Source organism: Bos taurus, chromosome 18 (genome assembly GCF_002263795.3).
Source record: "Bos taurus isolate L1 Dominette 01449 registration number 42190680 breed Hereford chromosome 18, ARS-UCD2.0, whole genome shotgun sequence".
NCBI lineage: Eukaryota > Metazoa > Chordata > Mammalia > Artiodactyla > Bovidae > Bos > Bos taurus.
Genome location: NC_037345.1, coordinates 25,849,812 through 25,868,145, shown reverse-complemented (window position 1 = coordinate 25,868,145; position 18,334 = coordinate 25,849,812). Strand labels below are relative to the sequence as shown.

At 50.7% G+C, this 18,334-nt stretch overlaps 1 protein-coding gene across 2 annotated transcripts in view; it reads left to right on the top strand.

Annotated features, from left to right (window-relative positions):
* The window catches only part of CNGB1 (cyclic nucleotide gated channel subunit beta 1), a 68,713-nt gene that overhangs the window by 14,397 nt on the left and 35,982 nt on the right, over positions 1-18,334 (top strand). Inside the window, 5 exon segments of one of the 2 annotated variants that reach the window (NM_001135640.1) lie at positions 1,658-1,826; positions 2,739-3,089; positions 9,456-9,711; positions 10,376-10,412; positions 15,951-17,330. In NM_001135640.1, coding sequence (NP_001129112.1) covers positions 1,658-1,826; positions 2,739-3,089; positions 9,456-9,711; positions 10,376-10,412; positions 15,951-16,009 — 872 coding nt within the window. In that variant the 3' untranslated portion in view covers positions 16,010-17,330. 2 annotated transcript variants of the gene reach the window in all.

Here is an 18,334-nt window from a genome sequence, read left to right as displayed (position 1 = left end):
GTTGCTGCAAAAGCTCATGAGCTCATGGGTCAGGGGATATTCTGTCCTATGGGTGACCCCTGGGTGTCAAGCAGGAACTCGCACCCTCAAGGCGTGGTCCGCATGAAGACCCCACACCAAGGCTGGGTGACGACATAGAACAGCAAGCACCTATGACCTGTATGTCCCACCACTGGGTTCAGGGCCACAGTGGGAGGGTCTTCCCTGGTCAGAATCCAGGGTGCTTAGAGGGATAGGGGAGATAGGACTGTAGTCCAGGATGTGGTGGGCACCTCCTCTGTGAGGCAGGATAACATCTGTACCTGGAAGACAGGAGGCAGGAGTGGGGAGTGAGAACTCTTGGAAGGCAGACTGCCCCTGAGCCTGGCGTGAGGGAAACACCCTATAAAAGAAAGCCTTAATCTGCATCTCAGTTTGCTCATCTGTAAAATGGGAAATAAATCATAAAAGAGGGAAAATAAAATAGGGATAATAGTTATTCCCACTTCAAAAGGTTGACGTGAGGACTAATTGAGTTAATCCATGTAGGTCACTTAGTACCGGGCCTGGCACATAGTAAATGCTCAATAAGTGTAGCTGGTGCTATTGTTGTTACTATCCTGCATTATGAACAAAACTCCCAGAGTCAGAGGAGAAGACTTGAGGCCAGCTTCCACTGAAAGTCACCATTAGTAATTCACACCTGGCTTCAGGCCCACCAAGAGCCCTGGAGGTTTTGGGGACCACCTGCTCCCAGGTAATCTTCAGCTTTCTCCCATTTTTCCTGTCTGGGGGTGGGCTCAAGCTCCTGATGAACTTCCCCTGCACCCACTTCTGCCACGCTCACAGCCCCACTTTCTCTGCCAGGGACCAGAGTCCACAGAGTAACGTTGAAAGTGAGACCACGTCCATGAGAAAGTCAGGTTCCCTTGGAGCTGGAGCCTCCAGTTCAAGAGAAAATCTTTCTAGACTTCCAGGGGCAGGTTCTGAGATTATGGGCATGAAGGGTGCTGTCGGCAGGGGTGGCATCTGGAGAACAGGCAGTGAACAAGCTCTCTCTGTAGCCCTCGGGACATTCCAGGCCATTGCACCTTGATATGGCAGGGTGGACTTTGAGCATAGTGTCACCTCATGGTGTCACCTACAATTCTGTGTTTGGAAGCATCGTTTCTGTACAGACCTCCAGGAAGGAGGCCCTGCTGAGAAACAAAGACTAACTATAATTGAAAAGTGACAGTGTCAGTTGCTCAGTTGTGTCCGACTCTTTGTGACCCCATGGACTAGAGCCCGCCAGGCTCCTCATTCCATAGGATTCTCCAGACAAGAATACTGGAGTGGGTTGCCCTTCCCTTCTCCAGGTGAGATCTTCCTGACCCAAGGATCGAACCTGGGTCTCCTGCATTGCAGGCAGATTCTTTACCATCTGAGCCACCAGAGAAGCCTTGTCTCAAAAGGAAAAAGAGAGGGGGAACTAATGGAAGGAGACAGGGTGAATTATTGTGGGCTTCAGCCCATCACTTTAGCACTGGCCTGGTCGTCAGTGGTCCCAGTGATGACTGCTGTTTCCGCTGCTTGGCTGAGAACTGGCGCGTGGCTGGTGATGACCAAGGCTCCCTGTGTGGTCCCTGGGACTCAGAGGCCCAGGCCCACTCTCTCCCATATCCTGTGTCCCCTGTAGTCAGCATCCTCCCTGGAGAGCAAGAGGAGTCGCATCTCATCCTAGAAGAGGTTGACCCTCACTGGGAGGAGGATGAACACCAGGAGGGCAGCACCAGCACCAGCCCGCGGACCTCAGAGGCAGCTCCAGCTGATGAAGAGAAGGGCGAGGTGGTGGAGCAGACGCCCAGGTGGGAGCCAGAGAAGGCCCTGAAAAAAAGATTGTCTGGGAAGATAACAGGCATATGGTACAGAATCCCCATATGCAAAAGGGCAGAGAGCTGGGACCAAGCCTACCTTCTCCTCCCTCTCCCTCCCACCAGATACACATCTTTCTCCCCATGGGCACGACAGCTGCCAAGGTTCTTCTGTAACTTTCCAGGGCCTATCTGAGCATATGTGATCATGGATTCCCTTCATTTTTTGCACAAAAGATAGCATATCACATCCATCGATCTTACTACATTTATTCAACAATGTACCTTGAGATCTTTCCGCATTGATAACATGGAGATCATACTCATTTTTTTCAACAACTGCATAGAATTTCATTGTATGGATATGCCAGAATGTACTTAACTTGTCCACTATTGATGGCCGTTTTTATTATTTTAAATAATTCTGCCACAAGCACTCTTGTTACATGTCCCTGAATGTGCATATATGGATATCTGCAGGGTACATTTCCAGAAGGGAATTGCAGGGTCATCAAGGAAAGGAGTGTGTAACCATGGTAGTGATGGCCAGGCCACCCTCCGCAAGGACAGGAGCTTCTCAGTTCAGTCCCTGTGGAGTCTTAGCCGCTCAAGTCAGGAGGCCTCAGGTCCATAGGTCCATAGGTCCATAGGTCCATGACCTACATTGCAAAGATGGGGAAACTGAGGACCAGGGAGAGTGAGGGGTGACCTAGGGTTGGCACCAGGGTGGTTGGGGGCCAAGACAGGCCCCTGATGCAGGGAGGGAGCCTTCATTGCTAGAGAGAGGCAAGGGCTCCCCACGTGCAGTCTTGTGGTTATAGGACATCCTACTGAGAACTGGGGCAGGAAGGGGACTTGGGGTGCAGCTAAAAATGACCTCGCCTCTTGCCTCTGACCTCAACTCAGGGAGCTGCCTCGGATTCAAGAGGAGAAAGAAGATGAGGAGGAGGAGAAGGAAGACGGAGAGGAGGAAGAAGAGGAAGGCAGAGAGAAAGAGGAGGAAGAAGGTGAAGAAAAAGAGGAGGAGGAAGGCAGAGAGAAAGAGGAGGAAGAAGGCGAAAAAAAAGAGGAAGAAGGCAGAGAGAAAGAGGAGGAAGAAGGTGGAGAGAAAGAAGATGAAGAAGGCAGAGAGAAAGAGGAGGAAGAAGGCAGAGGGAAAGAGGAAGAAGAAGGTGGAGAGAAAGAGGAAGAAGAAGGCAGAGGGAAAGAGGAGGTGGAAGGCAGAGAGGAGGAGGAAGACGAAGAGGAGGAGCAGGAGTAAGACACTTGTGCGCCTGGCTTAGGGATGACCCAGGGAGGGGCTGCCATGGCTTTTGGGGTGGGAATGCTTTCTGCTGCTCACGGGAGCTCCTCCCTTTGTTCTGTGCTGTGTGCTGAACAACTGAGCACTGATCAGAGAGGCTAGGGGGCTGCTGGGAGACCTCCACTGGGCTCATAATGACCTTGGGATTCACAATACCCAACACTCAACAACCACCCCCACCCCACCCACCCCTATACGGGCAAACAAATGTAGAATGCACTTCCACAAGAAGGGGGTTTTGGGGAGAGAATCCTGAACCATGAGAGCTGGACAGAAGGGCAGATGGTGAGATGGATGCATGTGGAGGTGACGCACAGACTGCTGGGTGCCTGAGTGGGGTTAGTGGGTAAGAGGCTGGACCAGAGATGTAAAGGCAGGTGTCTAGTCTGGTAGACGGAATTGAAAGTGGGGCTAGAGGAGGTGCCCAGGGAGTGAGTATGGATGAAGGAGAGACCCAAAGGCCAGATCAGAGTTCAGGAGGAACCAGAAAGGACCAAGGAGGAGGAGAGGGAGATGAGAAGAGTGTGGGACCTGGAGGTCAGTTGGAAAGTGTTTCAAGGAGGCGAAAGTGAACTGCAGCCTCACGAGCAGCCTGCGTGGCCCAGGAAGAGTGACAGTGTAACTTGAAGTGGGGGAGATGATCCTTCAGAGGAGCCGGATTGTGAAGGCCTTGAACTTGACTTCCTGGGAGCAATAGGGAGCCACAGAAGGTTTGTGAGCAGGGGAGTGACGCAGGCTGGCAGCTGCACTGTGCAGAGATTGAAGCAGGAGGAGCATCGAGGTGGCTGGGTGATTTAATCTCTCCCCTGATCAGACCGGGTGATTTAGTCTTTCCCCTTGATTCACCCCCCTGGCATTGTTCCCTGTCCCTGTCGTTCTGCCCTCTGTGGTACCCCTTGGCCCACACCCTGCCTCCCTGTCCCTTTGGCTATGGCCTAAGGCAAGATAGCACTGCGAGTGTTAGGAGCCCAAGCTTTGCTTCTCTCAGCAGAGTGACCCGGGTGAGCAGCAGGTGGGCATAGATCTTCTGCCTCTGTATCTGTAAAATGGGAGGTCTGGCAGTGGGGATAATAGCCCCTGCTGAGTGGCCAGAGGGCCGGCTGGGAACAGATGCAGTAGGACCTGGTGTGGAGTATGCGGTCCATCAAAAACTACCAACCTTCTCATCTCTACTAAGGGTCGCTTTTAGTCTCAGTCAGGAAACAGTTAAATCATGAGACCACATAGGATTTGGGAGCTAGAAGCCTGCTTAGTCTCATCTGCTTTGAGTCCACACTTGCCCAGTTCACATATAATCTTTCCATCCTTAGCAGGAGGCCACATAACTACTTGCTTGCCTCCAATAATGGGGTGCTCACAACCTCTAAAGGCTATTGATTCCATCCACACATACCTCTGACTTAGAAAATTATGTCTACTGCCAAAACTAAGAGTGCTTCCTTTTGGCTTCTGTAACCTGGTCCTAATTCTGCCCTCTAGGCCCCTCCAGAGCCAGGATGCTCTCACTCCCTTAGGTGAAGACCTTAGGTGCTGCCTGGGTTTTCATTAGTACAGCCCTATCTGCTCTCTCCTTTCCTCTTGCCTCTGGGTATAGTGCAGAGCCCTGAGCTGTTCTGCCAGAACACACACATGCCCAACACTCAGGCCTACAAATCCCTTTATATGCCATGGCTCTTGAACTAAACACCACTGGAAGGCCAGGGAGCCAATGCACCCAGGCACACATACTAACTACACATATGTTCTCTGCCTAATACACACGGGCACTCCACACATATCTGCACTGTGCATACACACCTGCACACAGACACAGATGTGCTGGGTTATGTGCACACTTACGTGTTGTCAGGGCACTTATACCCACACACAGCCTGCAGACAGGCACAGGTGCATTCACCTGCATGTATCCACACTATACACAAGCACACGCATACAGTTACCTACAAACACTGCCAGGCACGTACCTGATCACACAAATATTTGCCCAGAACTTCAAACTCAGGGAACTTTGGGACCTAGGGCCCCAAGTAAGGACAAGGGTCTTGTGATGACAGAGTGGCTGATCCCAGGCACAATGCCAGAGGCTGTCAGGCGTGGGACAGGCGGCTGGGCTGTTGCTGCCTGGGGAAGGATGCTCTTGCCAGCTCTGTGGAGACACAGGGGTTACTGATGACGCGCAGGCCCTGGTAACGGGCAGATGGTCGCCTAGCGACCTGATCTCTGCTGGCAACAGCTCGGCTTTTCCTAGCAACCACAGCCTTTTGGTCCCCACCTGGTCTCCCTGGGGGCGTTTCTGCAGAGTTCCCCGCACATCCCCTCAATCTGATTAGAAGCAGGAAGGATTGGAGGCTCATCCACCACTCAAGTCACACTAGCTCTGGAGTTCGCCTTGCAGACTCGGGGCTGGGCCAGGGCTCCCCATTTCTCCACTGGCACGCACCGACCTGGGGCTTGGGATGAATGTCATTGCCCCCCGCTGAGCTCCTGCATCATGGGCGTCCCTGTTGGCAAAGACAGCAAGACCCAAGTAGGTGCCTGATTCTCCCTAAGGGCTCCCCTCCGTTCTTTCGGGGTTGAGGGATGCTGGGCGAAGAGTCTACAGTGAGGTCCTTGAGCTGGGGACACGGCCTGCTTTGTGACTTGAGGGAGGAGCAATGGGCTGGTAAACTCTTGCCAGAGGCTATAGCTGCTGCTTCCCACATCTTTAACTCAGAGAGCCAGGATCTCTGTGTTCCCCGCCTCAGCCGGTCTGTCTGAGCCCCTGCTTGCAAATCCCAGGAATTTGGGAGCTTTCCAGAAGCTCATGGCCTGCTGCTTCTGGGCAGGTCAGGAGGGGGCCTTGGCAGGCAGTGGGAACACTCCCAACCAGGGGCAATAAGATTTTTGTGTACATGGGTCCCCAAACAGCCCCTGGTGAGGCTGACAGGGGCACCGTAGGGCCTGTTATGGTGTATCAAGAGCTAGAGTTGTTTGTGTAAAATGTTCTTCCATCTCCGTGGGTGATTCATAGATCGCCTCCTCCTCTGGGATTAATAATAACTATGACAGGAACAGTCTTAATAACAGCTGTCAAATATTTGATGAACACTTGTGTTCCCTGCCACATGCTGTGCCAGGGCTCCTACTGCCAATCCCATTTCACAGATGAGAGAACTGAGGCCCAGAGACAGCAGCCCACACATCCAGGGTGCCCTGGCAGCAAGCGCAGAGCTGGGATTGTGTCCCAGGTCAGGCTGGGGTCTTAAGCAGACATCTGGTACTGCAGACAAGGAATGGTTCAACTTACCTGTGTTTAGAGATGGAGAATCCAGATGACTCTGGACAGGGGGAGATTTTTTGACTTTTCTCTTAGCTTCTTACTGGCACTTCTGACCTCACTCAAATAAGCCAGGCTGGGACTTCCCTGGCAATCCAGTGGTTAGGACTCTGTGCTTCCAATGCAGGGTTATGGCTCTGATCCCTGGTCAGGGAACTAAGATCCCACATGCCATGCAGTGTGGCCAAAAAACAAAAAAAAAGGCCAGGCTGTATGGTAGAGGCTGCACAAGTCCTACCCATTTGCTGCTGCTGCTGCTGCTGCTGTCACTTCAGTCATGTTCGACTCTGTGTGACCGCATAGACGGCAGCCCACCAGGCTCCCCCATCCCTGGGATTCTCCAGGCAAGAACACTGGAGTGGGTTGCCATTTCCTTCTCCAATGCATGAAAGTGAAAAGTGAAAGAAGTCGCTCAGTTGTGTCCGACTCTTAGCGACCCCATGGACTGCAGCCTACCAGGCTCCTCCATCCATGGGATTTTCCAGGCAAGAGTACTGGAGTGGGTTGCCATTGCCTTCTCCACCTACCCATTTGACTGAAAAGCAAATGGAGGCTTCCCAGGGACTTGCTTTCCAGGCCTGATTCTATAATGAGCAAGACCCCAGCAAGTCTCTGACTGGGACTGTGGGAAGTTCATTTCCTGGGCCTTCGTGCTCTGAGAACCGAGGAGGCCACTGCATCTGTTTCAGGGAAGGAGAGTCAAGTCAGCTTCTTGCAGCACCAGCCCATCCACCCCTTCCAGGCAGGGCCTTCTTCTTTGTTAGGCTTGAGGGCATGGTTTCTGTAATACTTTTAGAAGCCCTCCAAGAACATGGGCTTCCCAAGTGGTGCTAGTGGTAAAGAACCCGCCTGCCAGTGTAGGAGATATAAGAGATACAGCTTTGATCCTTGAGGTGGGAAGATCCCCTGGAGGAAGGCATACCAACCCACTCCAATATTCTTGCCTGGAGAATCCCAAGGACAGGGGAGCCTGGCGGGCTACAGTCCATAGGGTCAGAAAGCGCAGACACAACTGAAGCGACTTAGCATGCAACTGCTAAGTCACTTCAGTCGTGTCCGACTCTGTGCGACCCCATAGACGGCAGCCCACCAGGCTCCCCCGTCCCTGGGATTCTCCAGGCAAGAACACTGGAGTGAGTTGCCATTTCCCTCTCCAATGCATGAAAGTGAAAAGTGAGAGTGGGGTGCCATTGAAAAGCAGACCCAACAAATGAATTTTAAGATGGAAGAGAATATTTTAAATATAATATTAACATGTTAATCTTCATATAAATGCAGTCACAAAATAGAATTTTAAAAATATATTTATGGAGGAAGGGGCCCATGTAGGCTGAAGTGCCAAGCCCTGTGAAAGTCATAATATGCCTTTTTCTTTAAGAAAATCTGTTTCTTCCTGGGCAGGATAGAATCTGACAACTCAAGGCCCCTCACAATGGAAATATGTATACAATGAAGAGAAAGAAAATGTGTTGGGTGCTTGAATCCTCCAGACACTCACGTCACTCATCCACATCACCTGGGGCTGTGCAGACACTCAGAGGCTGGCAGTGGAGTATTAAGGACTTGGCACTGGGGTCAGATATACCCATCTTTTATCCAGGTTCACCTGGTACAGGGTATGTGACCTTGGCCAGGCCATCTGACCTCTCTGAGCCTCCAATTACTAAGCTCAAATGGGATCAATCGCAGCTGGGCTCTTAGGGTCATTTGGGTGAGGATTTGGTGGGACAAGTGCTTGGCCCTGTGCCTGGCACTCAGCCCTTGGGAACTGCTGTGATAATATGATTGCTGGCTGATTCCTTCTCCCAGGCTGCTGTCTCCAAATCAACTGGGCCCCATCTCCTCACCCACCTCAGAGGCTGAGACTTGCCCCTTTGGGTAGAGGATGGGGGATCCAGGTTTTCTGGGCAGCAGACGCTAAAGAGCGTCCTCCGTGAGCCCCTCGGTGACAATGGTCCATGGTGTGGGTTGAGGCTGCTAGGAGGCCGGATCTAATTCTAACCACAAAAATCACATTAGCCCTTGGTCCCAAGCCATCATTTTAATCCAGAGATTGCACACAGGCATCTCAGGGCCCAATTTAGCCTGGAGACAGGCTCTTTGAGATATTGACATATTAATATAGATGTCAATATAGATCATACAGATTTTAATATAGATATTAGTTTGGATTAATTATCAGCCTCTAAAGATGGGGAGATTCCACATTCAAATGTGTATGTAGTTCAGTCTTTTCTTGAAAATCAGCAGATCTGGCCGCGGGGCACCCATTCCAGGCAGAATGGGGTTGCTGATTCAGATGGGCAGGGGTTCTCTGATTTGCCATATTCTCCTCTGCTCCCTATAGTCTAACCCTGGCCCCTGTCACTCATGTATGCCTTTGCCTGGGCCAGGGGCCCCTGAAACCTTCAGCAGTTGCAGTGTGGCTCTGATCTCATGGCATGCAAAGAAATCAGGGTGTGTGTCTGTCTTGTGTGATGTGGGACAATATGCTGTGTGGTTTTGGTCAGGCCAATTGACCTCTCTGGGCCTCACTTTTCTCATACCTCCTTCTCTGCCTCCATCTTTAAGGTTGTTTGGAGACTCCAAGAGGGGAAATGCTGGGCATAGGTTTTGAACACCATACAGTGCCCATTAGTCTTCCCTGCTGGAGAGGATGTTTCCTCAACACCGTGCTCCAGAATTTTCTTCGCACATGCTGTTCTTGTTTCCTGGACACCATTCCCCACCTGTTTCCAACCCGATCTCCTCTGGGAAGCCCTCCTTCCTAGCAGAATTGTGGCTTTGTCCTTCACAGCTGCTTGCTCCAGCACATGACGCAGACTGTGAGATTGTTAATAGGACGTGGTATCTGCCGCCTGCCCGGTGCCGGGAGCTTCAGAAGGCCGAGGACCGATCCTTAGGCATCTTTGTGCCCCAGCTCCTCACAGAGCCTGGCACTCAGCACAGCTGGGAAAACATTTAATATCCCTAACCCCAGACCTTGCCTCCTGCCCCCTCGCAGTCACAGTGTCCTGCTGGATAGTTATCTGGTGCCACAGAGCGAGGAGGACCAGAGTGAAGAAAGTGAAACCCAGGACCAGAGTGAAGTGGGCGGAGCCCAGGCCCAGGGCGAAGTGGGCGGAGCCCAGGCCCTGAGTGAAGAAAGTGAAACCCAGGACCAGAGTGAAGTGGGCGGAGCCCAGGCCCAGGGCGAAGTGGGTGGAGCCCAGGAGCAGGACGGAGTAGGCGGAGCCCAGGACCAGAGCACCTCACACCAGGTATGGAGCAGCGCCAGGCCTCGTGCCCCAGCTACCTTGGATTCCTGGGCCTAAGTCAGTGGAAGGGGCTGGGGCCTTGTTCACTTTGTTTACGGAGGGTGAGGGTTCAGCTGATGAGATGCCCACTGAATAGAGAAGAGTGGGATGGTAGTTGCTGTAAGGCCCTGCTTGTGTCAGGGATCAGATGGCATCAAGAAGGGCCTTGGCGACATGGCCATGAGTGGGCAGCAGCGGTCCTAGACTCCAGTCCTCATATGGCTATGTGACCCTAGGTAAGACCTTACCTTGGGCCTCAGTGGTCACCTCTGTAAAATGGGGCTAAAAACCTCTCTCCAGAGTTTTGTACATGGCTGTAGGCTGTGAAATGTGGTGCCAGGCGGAGAGTGCCATGGGGGCTGCTTTAGTTGCTTTGTCTCCACACACAGAGAGTTGCCAGAGAATTTCCCCTCATGGTATGTGACGGGCCCAGGTGTTGGGGCCTGGGGCTCCTGTGTGCACTGGATGCTCCAGAAGGTGGGCTGAAGGTGTGACCAGTGGGCAGGGTAAGGAGTAGACTTGGGCCCATGAAGATGCCTGAGGGCAGATCCCCCGACACTGGCTGGGCTGGACCAGGGCAGGTATGGTTGGATGGTTACCACTTGGGTTTCTGCTTTATCTTTCACAGGAGCTGCAAGAAGAGGCCTTGGCCGACAGCTCAGGAGGTAGGTGTGCAGTGGGGGTGGGGTTGCATAAGAATGTCCAGGCTTCTTTGAGGCTGGGGGCAGCCGGGGCACAGGGGCAAGCCCTCCCCCTCTGCCTCTCAATTCCTTCCCCTCCCCAACTCATCCCATCCTCAGGCAAAACCCATTTTCTGCATCTTAGGACCACATAACCAGAGTCTGATGATGTATTTCAAGGGCCCCAAGGGAATTGCCTTAGACCCTGTCCCCCACCTTCCCCCGATCCCTACCCCACCAGGACTCCAGGTGTGTGTATGCTCACTCACTCAGTCCTGTGTGACTCTGCAGTCCCATGGACTGTAGCTCACCAGGCTCTTCTGTCCATGGGATTCTCCAGCCAAGAATACTGGAGCAGGTTGCCATTTCCTACTGGGGAATCTTCCCGACCCAGGGATCGAACCCACATTTCTTGCATCTCCTGCATTGACAGGCGGGTTCCTTTCCACTACACCACCTGGGAAACCCCAGGACCCCAGGAGGCCTAGGGAAACCCTACTCCTAGCTAATCCCTCCTGCCAACCTCTTCATTGAGTCCACAACTCTCTAGGCTACAGACTAGTGAGAATTTGGCTCAAATGTATCATACCTGAATGAAGATTGGGACCAGAGCTTGCTAAAAGCATGTCCTAGACCCTGTGTCTTTTGAGTTTTTCCTTACTGCTGAGATCTTTGGTACAAGTTTGGTCATTTGTCACTCCGACTCCTAATCCTGAGAACTTTAGGGACGACAGGCCAGAGTCTAGGGGAGTGAGGCCAGCTGGACACTGAACCCAGGCCTTGCAAACCTCCACAATCCTCAAGGCACTAGTAGTGCTCCAGACACCCTGGGAGGCACACAGACCATTTTATAGATGAGAAAACGGAGGCTTTGTGTGGGCAGCAAGGACACAGACCTTCATGTCACTCCTGGCTCCCCCCTTCCTTTCTGTGTGACCTGGAGCCAGTCTGTGACCTCTCTTAACTGTGGCTTCCAAGTCAAGAAGAGGGGGCAGTAACAGTACCTACCTCACTGGGTTGTTGGGCAGAGTAGGGGTGACCAGGCATCCCTGGCCCTGAAGGAAGAGACCATAATTGGGGTCATGAGCCTGTTTCCTAGGCAACCAGTGTTGGAGATGGGATGGACCCAGCTGTCTTAACCCAGGTGTCCTGAGTCTGCTTCCCACCTGGTCTTTGAAAAACATCCTCTGTTAACTTTAACCCAAATCTACTGGAAACCTACTAAGTCTGCACCCCACAAAGATGAGCAAGACCAGGATCAGGGGGTGCAAACTAGGGTTCCATGGGGCTGGTTCCACGCCCTTCCCCAGGTCATTTGGAAGCAGGTGGCCTGAGAATCACACTTTGAGAAACACTGAGGCATGGCCCTCTGTCTGCCGCCACTTGAAAGTGTGGCTGTCAAACCAGCAGCTTTGGTGTCACCTGGGAGCTGCTTCAGAATGCAGAATCCAGGCCCCACACCACCCAGCTGAAGCAGAAACTGCTCTGTGACAAGATCCCTGGAGGTTTCTCTGCACATTTGTGTTTGAGAGGCAGTGGCCTTGAGTCGTGGTTCTCATGACTGCGATTGCAATCATTTGGGGGAGATTTAAAAAAATCCTGGTGCCAGTCCTCACCTCAGACCATTAAATCAGAATCTCTGGGGGTGGGCCTGGGCATCAGGCATTTCCAGGCCTCCCTAGGCAATTCCAATATGCAGCCTATTTGGGGAACCAGGAACCTAGGAAAAGTTATTGTGTCTGGTTGGAAGTGAAATTAATTGAGCTCCAGGGTTTCTTTAGGATGGAAAATCCTACCGGATTAAGAATGTTTAAGTGTTAGCCTAAGAGCCTGAGGAGTTCTAGGTTCTTTGATTGTAAAGTAGGAAATGCTATGATGGTTGGTTAAGGAGAGAAAGTGCCAGAACTGGGTGGTGCTCAGAGCTGTCTCTCAGAGCTGTGGGTGGACCAGCCACACGACTGGTGTTGCCCTCGAGGGACAAGAGTGGTGCTTCAGACTCTGAGTGCACTCCTGCGAGTGCACGTGGGCACTGGGCTGGTCTGTGTTGACACCGGTGGGGAAGAGCCCCACTTTCTCTGCCTCTCCCAACTCTTTGCTCCTCATTGCAGTCCCCAGGGTCCTGCCTCTGCCTAAGACCCCCTGGCCTCAGCATTATGGCTAAACCAGGCCGGGACATGGAGCTGAATCACCTAGTCCAGGACCAGTCGCCTGGCCAAGTGACCCCCAGGCTTGCCTCCCGCAACCTGGTGGAGCACCTCCCCAATGTGCCCAGCTACCGCCCCCCCATCACCCGCATCCCTGTCCTCATCTCCCGGAGGACAAACTTATCCAACTCCAGCTTCGTCAAGGAGACCAGGAGCTCAGTCCGTCGTCTAGGTAGCGTGAAACTGCCCACCCAGCATGCTGGTGTCTGTGTTGTGTGTTTCTGCATGGCTTGGGCTGTTTTCTGCATGGGTGCTGTGGTCTTGGTGTGGGACTGCTATTTGGGCTCCTGGAAAACCACCCCTTTTTCCTCTGCTGACCAGTGTCTTCGCCTTGCTTTGTGGTGATTTAAGGCATAATAGTCCCCTTCTCTCTGTCCCTAAAATTCCACAATTAGCTATTCATTTTTGGGGGTTAAACGTGGCATTTTGCAGATCATCAGTTTTTATATGGGTTAGTCACTCATACCCTAGTTTAAAGAAGTCATTCAGATCTCCAGGCCAATGAAGAGGCTTGGATCAAGGAGCTGGGTCAGGGGGAAGAATAATCAGAGGGAAATGGACCAGGAGATGAGGTGAAGGTCCATTGCAGACAGAATCTACTGACCTTGAGAGTTTGCTGGGAGCTGGACTTTCTGAGGACTGTGGCTGTCTGCCCAGCAAATTCCCTTTCAGGAAAGGAGAGGCCCCCAGGTGTTGACAGGCAGACCCAGAGGAGAGGTGTCCTTAGGGGCCAGTGCAGAGAGAGAGCCTGTCTGGACCCATTTAATTGTGACAGGGTCCCCATAGTGGCCTTCGGGCTCCTGCTATTTGCTGCCTGCTGACAAAGAGCTGGGGGACATACTGGTGCCTCGCGGCGAATCCCTGTCACTTTGAGTCTGCCTTGACTCAAACCAGACCTGCCCGTTTTGCCTTTGATTCATCTGTTTGTTTCTGGATGACCCTGGGCAAAGTTGTCTGTGATATCCATAGGCAGGTCAAGCTGAACATTTCATGAGAAGAGATCCACTCTTATTCTCCCCTCCTCCTGTCTTGAGGGGGGCAGAGCGGGGGTGAGGTGGAGTAAGATCAGCCCGCCTGGCCAAGTGACCCCAGGGCTTGTTCGGTTAGCAGGGACAGCGTAACACCTGGGGTTGGGGGTGGCGGTGGCTCAGGGTGGCTCAGGGCTGTCTCTCAGAGCTCCTGGATAGACGTCATGACCGGTGACGTTCTCCACATGAGCTACTGGGGATGACATGCCAAGCTCAGTCTTCCAGGCCAGCCCTAAATCTCACTCCAAAGGGTCCCGCATGTCCTCCACCCTTGCATCACTTCTTGATTTTTGTATATTCTGTATCAACTCTGCCGGAAGAGAGCGTGGCAACCCACTCCAGTATTCTTGCCTGGAGAATCCCATGGACAGAGGAGCCTGGCGGGCTACAGCCCATAGGATCACAAAAAGTCGGACATGACTAAAGTGACCTAGCACGCGTGCATGCAACCATGCACCAACTCTGCACTTATTTGCTTACTCACTTTTTCATTCACTTCAGTGTATTTAAATAGGAAGCTTTACATTATAATTCAAATGGAAAACCAGCCTGGCCTGCCATAAATAGAAGGGCATAAATAGAAATAACCACAAAGACATGGGGAACTAGGTCGTGTTGGTAATTTCTGGTGAGGTGGGGGCCTGCTGAAGGCTCATAGCTGAGTCTGCGGAAGGGAACTAGGACATGTCTGGGAGGCGTTGAGGCCATAGCAGCACTAACCTGAGGTTTCCTCTCTGCCCAGGCTGGATCCAGAGAGAACAGGAAAGGGGGCAGTGGTCTCATTCTGTGTCATCCTTTGTCTTGGCTGTGCCATCTAAAATCATCACGTGCCTTCTCTGGTTCCTGGGAGCCCCAAGCTTTGAGAAACAGTCGCAGTGACACCTTGGGACGGTGGTCTGAACCAACTGTGATTGACACACGATGATTTTAGATGGTATGGCCGAGGCAATGACAGCATGCAGTGACAAGATTATTTCCATTTCAGTGGTTCTGCGTGGCACAGAAGTCTGTATGTAGGCTGGTCACCAACCTCAGGATGGGCTGAGAATTTTAGCTTTGGAGCCAGGATGCCTGGGTCCAAATCTGGGCTCTGCTGCGGGTTTCTTCATGTGCTTCATTTCCTTCTCCACAAAATGGGGACAATGATAACAATGACCTCATAGAATGGCTGGGAATGACGAAAGGGTTTATATATACATATAAATAAAGCACTTAGAGTTTAGTGAAACAAATGCCTAGTAGGCACATAGGAAGTGCTTAACAGTAAATATTATTATTCTCTAAACCAATTTAAGCATACAATATTATTCTTTGTGTTCTTAGTCACAGATTCTTATTCTATAAATCAGTATAATATAAACAAATATGATATCTGTTTTGAGTTCCTACTCTGTCATACTGGCAGGAAATGAAACATTGGGTTTAGGAGGTCCCCCTACCTTTGAGAGTGACTGAGTTTGTAGGGTCTTATGCAGGGTGAGGTAGGGGGTGAGGGGACCACGTGGTCCCTCCCAGGCTCCCTGGGACAGCCTCATGGATGCTGAGGCCACGTGTTTTTTTGCTGCCAGGGGGCCATTCTGGAAGCACCCGGGGCCCTGAGCATTTCTGAGAAGCTGCCTTAGTCCTGGCTGCCTCCATGCCCCCAGCCCACCTCCAGCTCCCCTCTCCCGAGGTCTGTGGGAGGCAGGGGGAGGTCCCTGCCACCCCATGGCTCTCTCCTGCTTTGCACAACCTGGGGCACCTCTGTTGAGTCTAGCAAAAGTCCTGCTCATCCTCTTTTCCTGAGGGCTTAGGGTTAGTACAACAAATGCCCCAGAATCTTGAGGTCTGCTTATGTTCCCTCCACCAACTTTCATAATGTGCTGGCTTTTCCCATGTGGCCATTAAAAACAGCTCACATATCCAAATGTTTCAAAATGCACCCCTCCACATTTTGGGGGTGTGCACCTGCCTTGCTGGTACCCAGACCTGCACCTGGCTACTACTGCGTGGCTTGGCCCAGGTGTAGTGGGGAGTGGGGGCACCCTCCCAGCCCCTCAGCATCCTCTGAGCTCTGCCTAGGGGCACACCTGTCCCCACAGTCACGGGGGAGGGTAATGAAGCCCAAAACAGGGACACACCCAGTCTCCCCAGGGAGGATCTGATTCTCAGGATGCAAGGCCTCTCAGAAGTCAGGAGAGGAGCTGAGGGGATTATTTCTGGGGGCTCTTGGCAGATGCAAAAATAAGAAAGTACCAAAGGTCACAGGGGTAACAGGCATTACAAAAACAGTCTGCCACCCTTGATTGTAGGAAGCTTCCAAATGTCTCCATTCGAGGCCCTTCAAGAGTGTGAGGCCCTGAAGAGGTAAAATTGTCACTACATGCAGATGACATGATACTATACGTAGGAAACCCTAAAGACTCCACGCAAACACTGCTGCTGCTGCTGCTACGTCGCTTCAGTCGTGTCCAACTCTGCTCGGCCCCATAGACGGCAGCCCACCAGGCTCCCCCGTCCCTGGGATTCTCCAGGCAAAAACACTGGAGTGGGTTGCCATTTCCTTCTCCAATGCATGAAAGTGAAAGGTGAAAGGGAAGTCTCTCAGTCGTGTCTGACTCTTAGCGACCCCATGGACTGCAGCCTACCAGGCTCCTCCGTCCATGGGATTTTCCAGACAAGAGTACTGGAGTGGGGTGCCATTGCCTTCTAATAAATGAATTTAGCGAAGTAGCGGGATTCAAGATTAATATTAAAAAATGAGTTGCAACACTTTATAATAACAATGAAATATCAGAAAAGGAATGTAAAAAAAAGAAACCCTTTAAAAATAGCACCAAAAAAAAAAAAAAAAAAAGGACTTACCCGGTGGCAAAGTGGTTAAGAATCTGCCTGCCAAAGTAGGGGACATGGGTTTGATCCCTGGTTTGGGAGGATTCCACATGCCTTGGAGCAACTAAGCCTGTGCGCTGCCACTACCGAGCCTGCATGTTGCAACTCCTGAAGCCCACGCTCTAAAACAAGAGAAGCTACTGCAATGAGAAGCCCACGCACTGCAACTAGAGAGTAGCTCCTGCTTGCCACAGCTGGAGAAAATCCTGCACCCAGCAACGAAGGCCCAGTGCAACCAAAAATAAATTTAAAAAAACACAAAACACCTAGGAATAAACCTGACCAAAGAGGTGAAAGACTAATATGCTGAAAACTATAAAATATCAGTAAAGCAAATTAAAGAGGATTCAAAGAAATGGAAAGATATCCCATTCCCTTCCAAGAGGATTGCAAGGATTAATATTGTTAAAATGGCAATTTTATCCAAAGCAATGTGCAAATTTAGTATGATACGTATCAAAATACCCAAGACAGTTTTCACAGAACTAGAACAAGGAATCAAAAAATTTTTATAAGGACTATTAAAGACCCAGAATTGCCAAAGCAATCCTGTGAGGTGGTCTAGGGATGGGGGCCATGGAGCAAGAGGCATAACTCTCCCAGACTTCAGATAATACTACAAAGCTATAGTAAAATCAAAACAGGGTTGTAAGGGTATAAAAATGGACATGCAGATCTATGGAACAGTGAAAATAGAGCCTAGAAATAAACCCATACACCTATGACCAATTAATCTCCAACAAAGGAGGCAAGAATATAAAATGGGTAAAAGACAGTCTCTTTAGCAAGTGGTGCTGGGAAAGTTACCTGCATGTAAATAAGTGAAGTTCGAACATACCCTCACACCATATACAAAAATAAAATGGCTTGAAGACTTAAACCTAAGACATGACATGTAAAACTCCTAGAAGAGAGCATAGGCAAAACATTCTCTGACATAAATCGTACCAATGCTTTCTTAGTTCAGTCTCCCAAGGCAATAGAAATAAAAAACAAAAATAAATAAATGGGACCTAATCAAACTTTTACAAGCTTTTGCACAGCAGAGGAAATCATGAAAAAGGGAGAAAGAAAGAAAAGACAGCCTATGGAATGGGAGAAAATATTTGCAAATGGGTTGATGGACAAGGGCTTAGTCTCCAAAATATACAAACAGTTCCTACCACCACCACCACCACCACCAGAACAGCTCCGTTGAAAAATGGGCAAAAGACTTTAATAGGCATTTCTTCAAAGAAGATGTACAGATGACCAGTAAGCACATGAAAAGATGCTAACAGCATTGATTATTAGAGAAATGCAAATCCAAACTAGAAGGTACCACCTCACATTGATCAGAATGACCATCGTGAAAAAGTCTACAAATAACAAATGTTGGAGAGGGTATGGAGAAAAGGGAACCCTCCTACACCGCTGGTAGGAATGTAAGTTGGTACAGCCACTGAGGAGAACAGTGTGGAGGTTCCTCAGAAAACTAAAAATTGAATTACCAGATGATCCAGAAATCCCACTCCTGGTCATATACCTGGACAAAGCTATAATTCAGAAGATACATCACCCCTATGTTCATGGCAGCACTGTTTACAATAGTCAAAACATGAAAACAACTAAATGCCCATTGACAGACGAACGAATAAAGATGTGGTACATGTATAAATGGAATACTACTCAGCCACAAAAAGAATGAAATCATGCCATTTGCAGCAGCATGGATGCAATTAGAGATTATCATACTAAATGAAGTAAGTCAGAAAGAGAAAGACAAATATCATATGCAGTCAGTATATGTGGAATCCAAAAGATG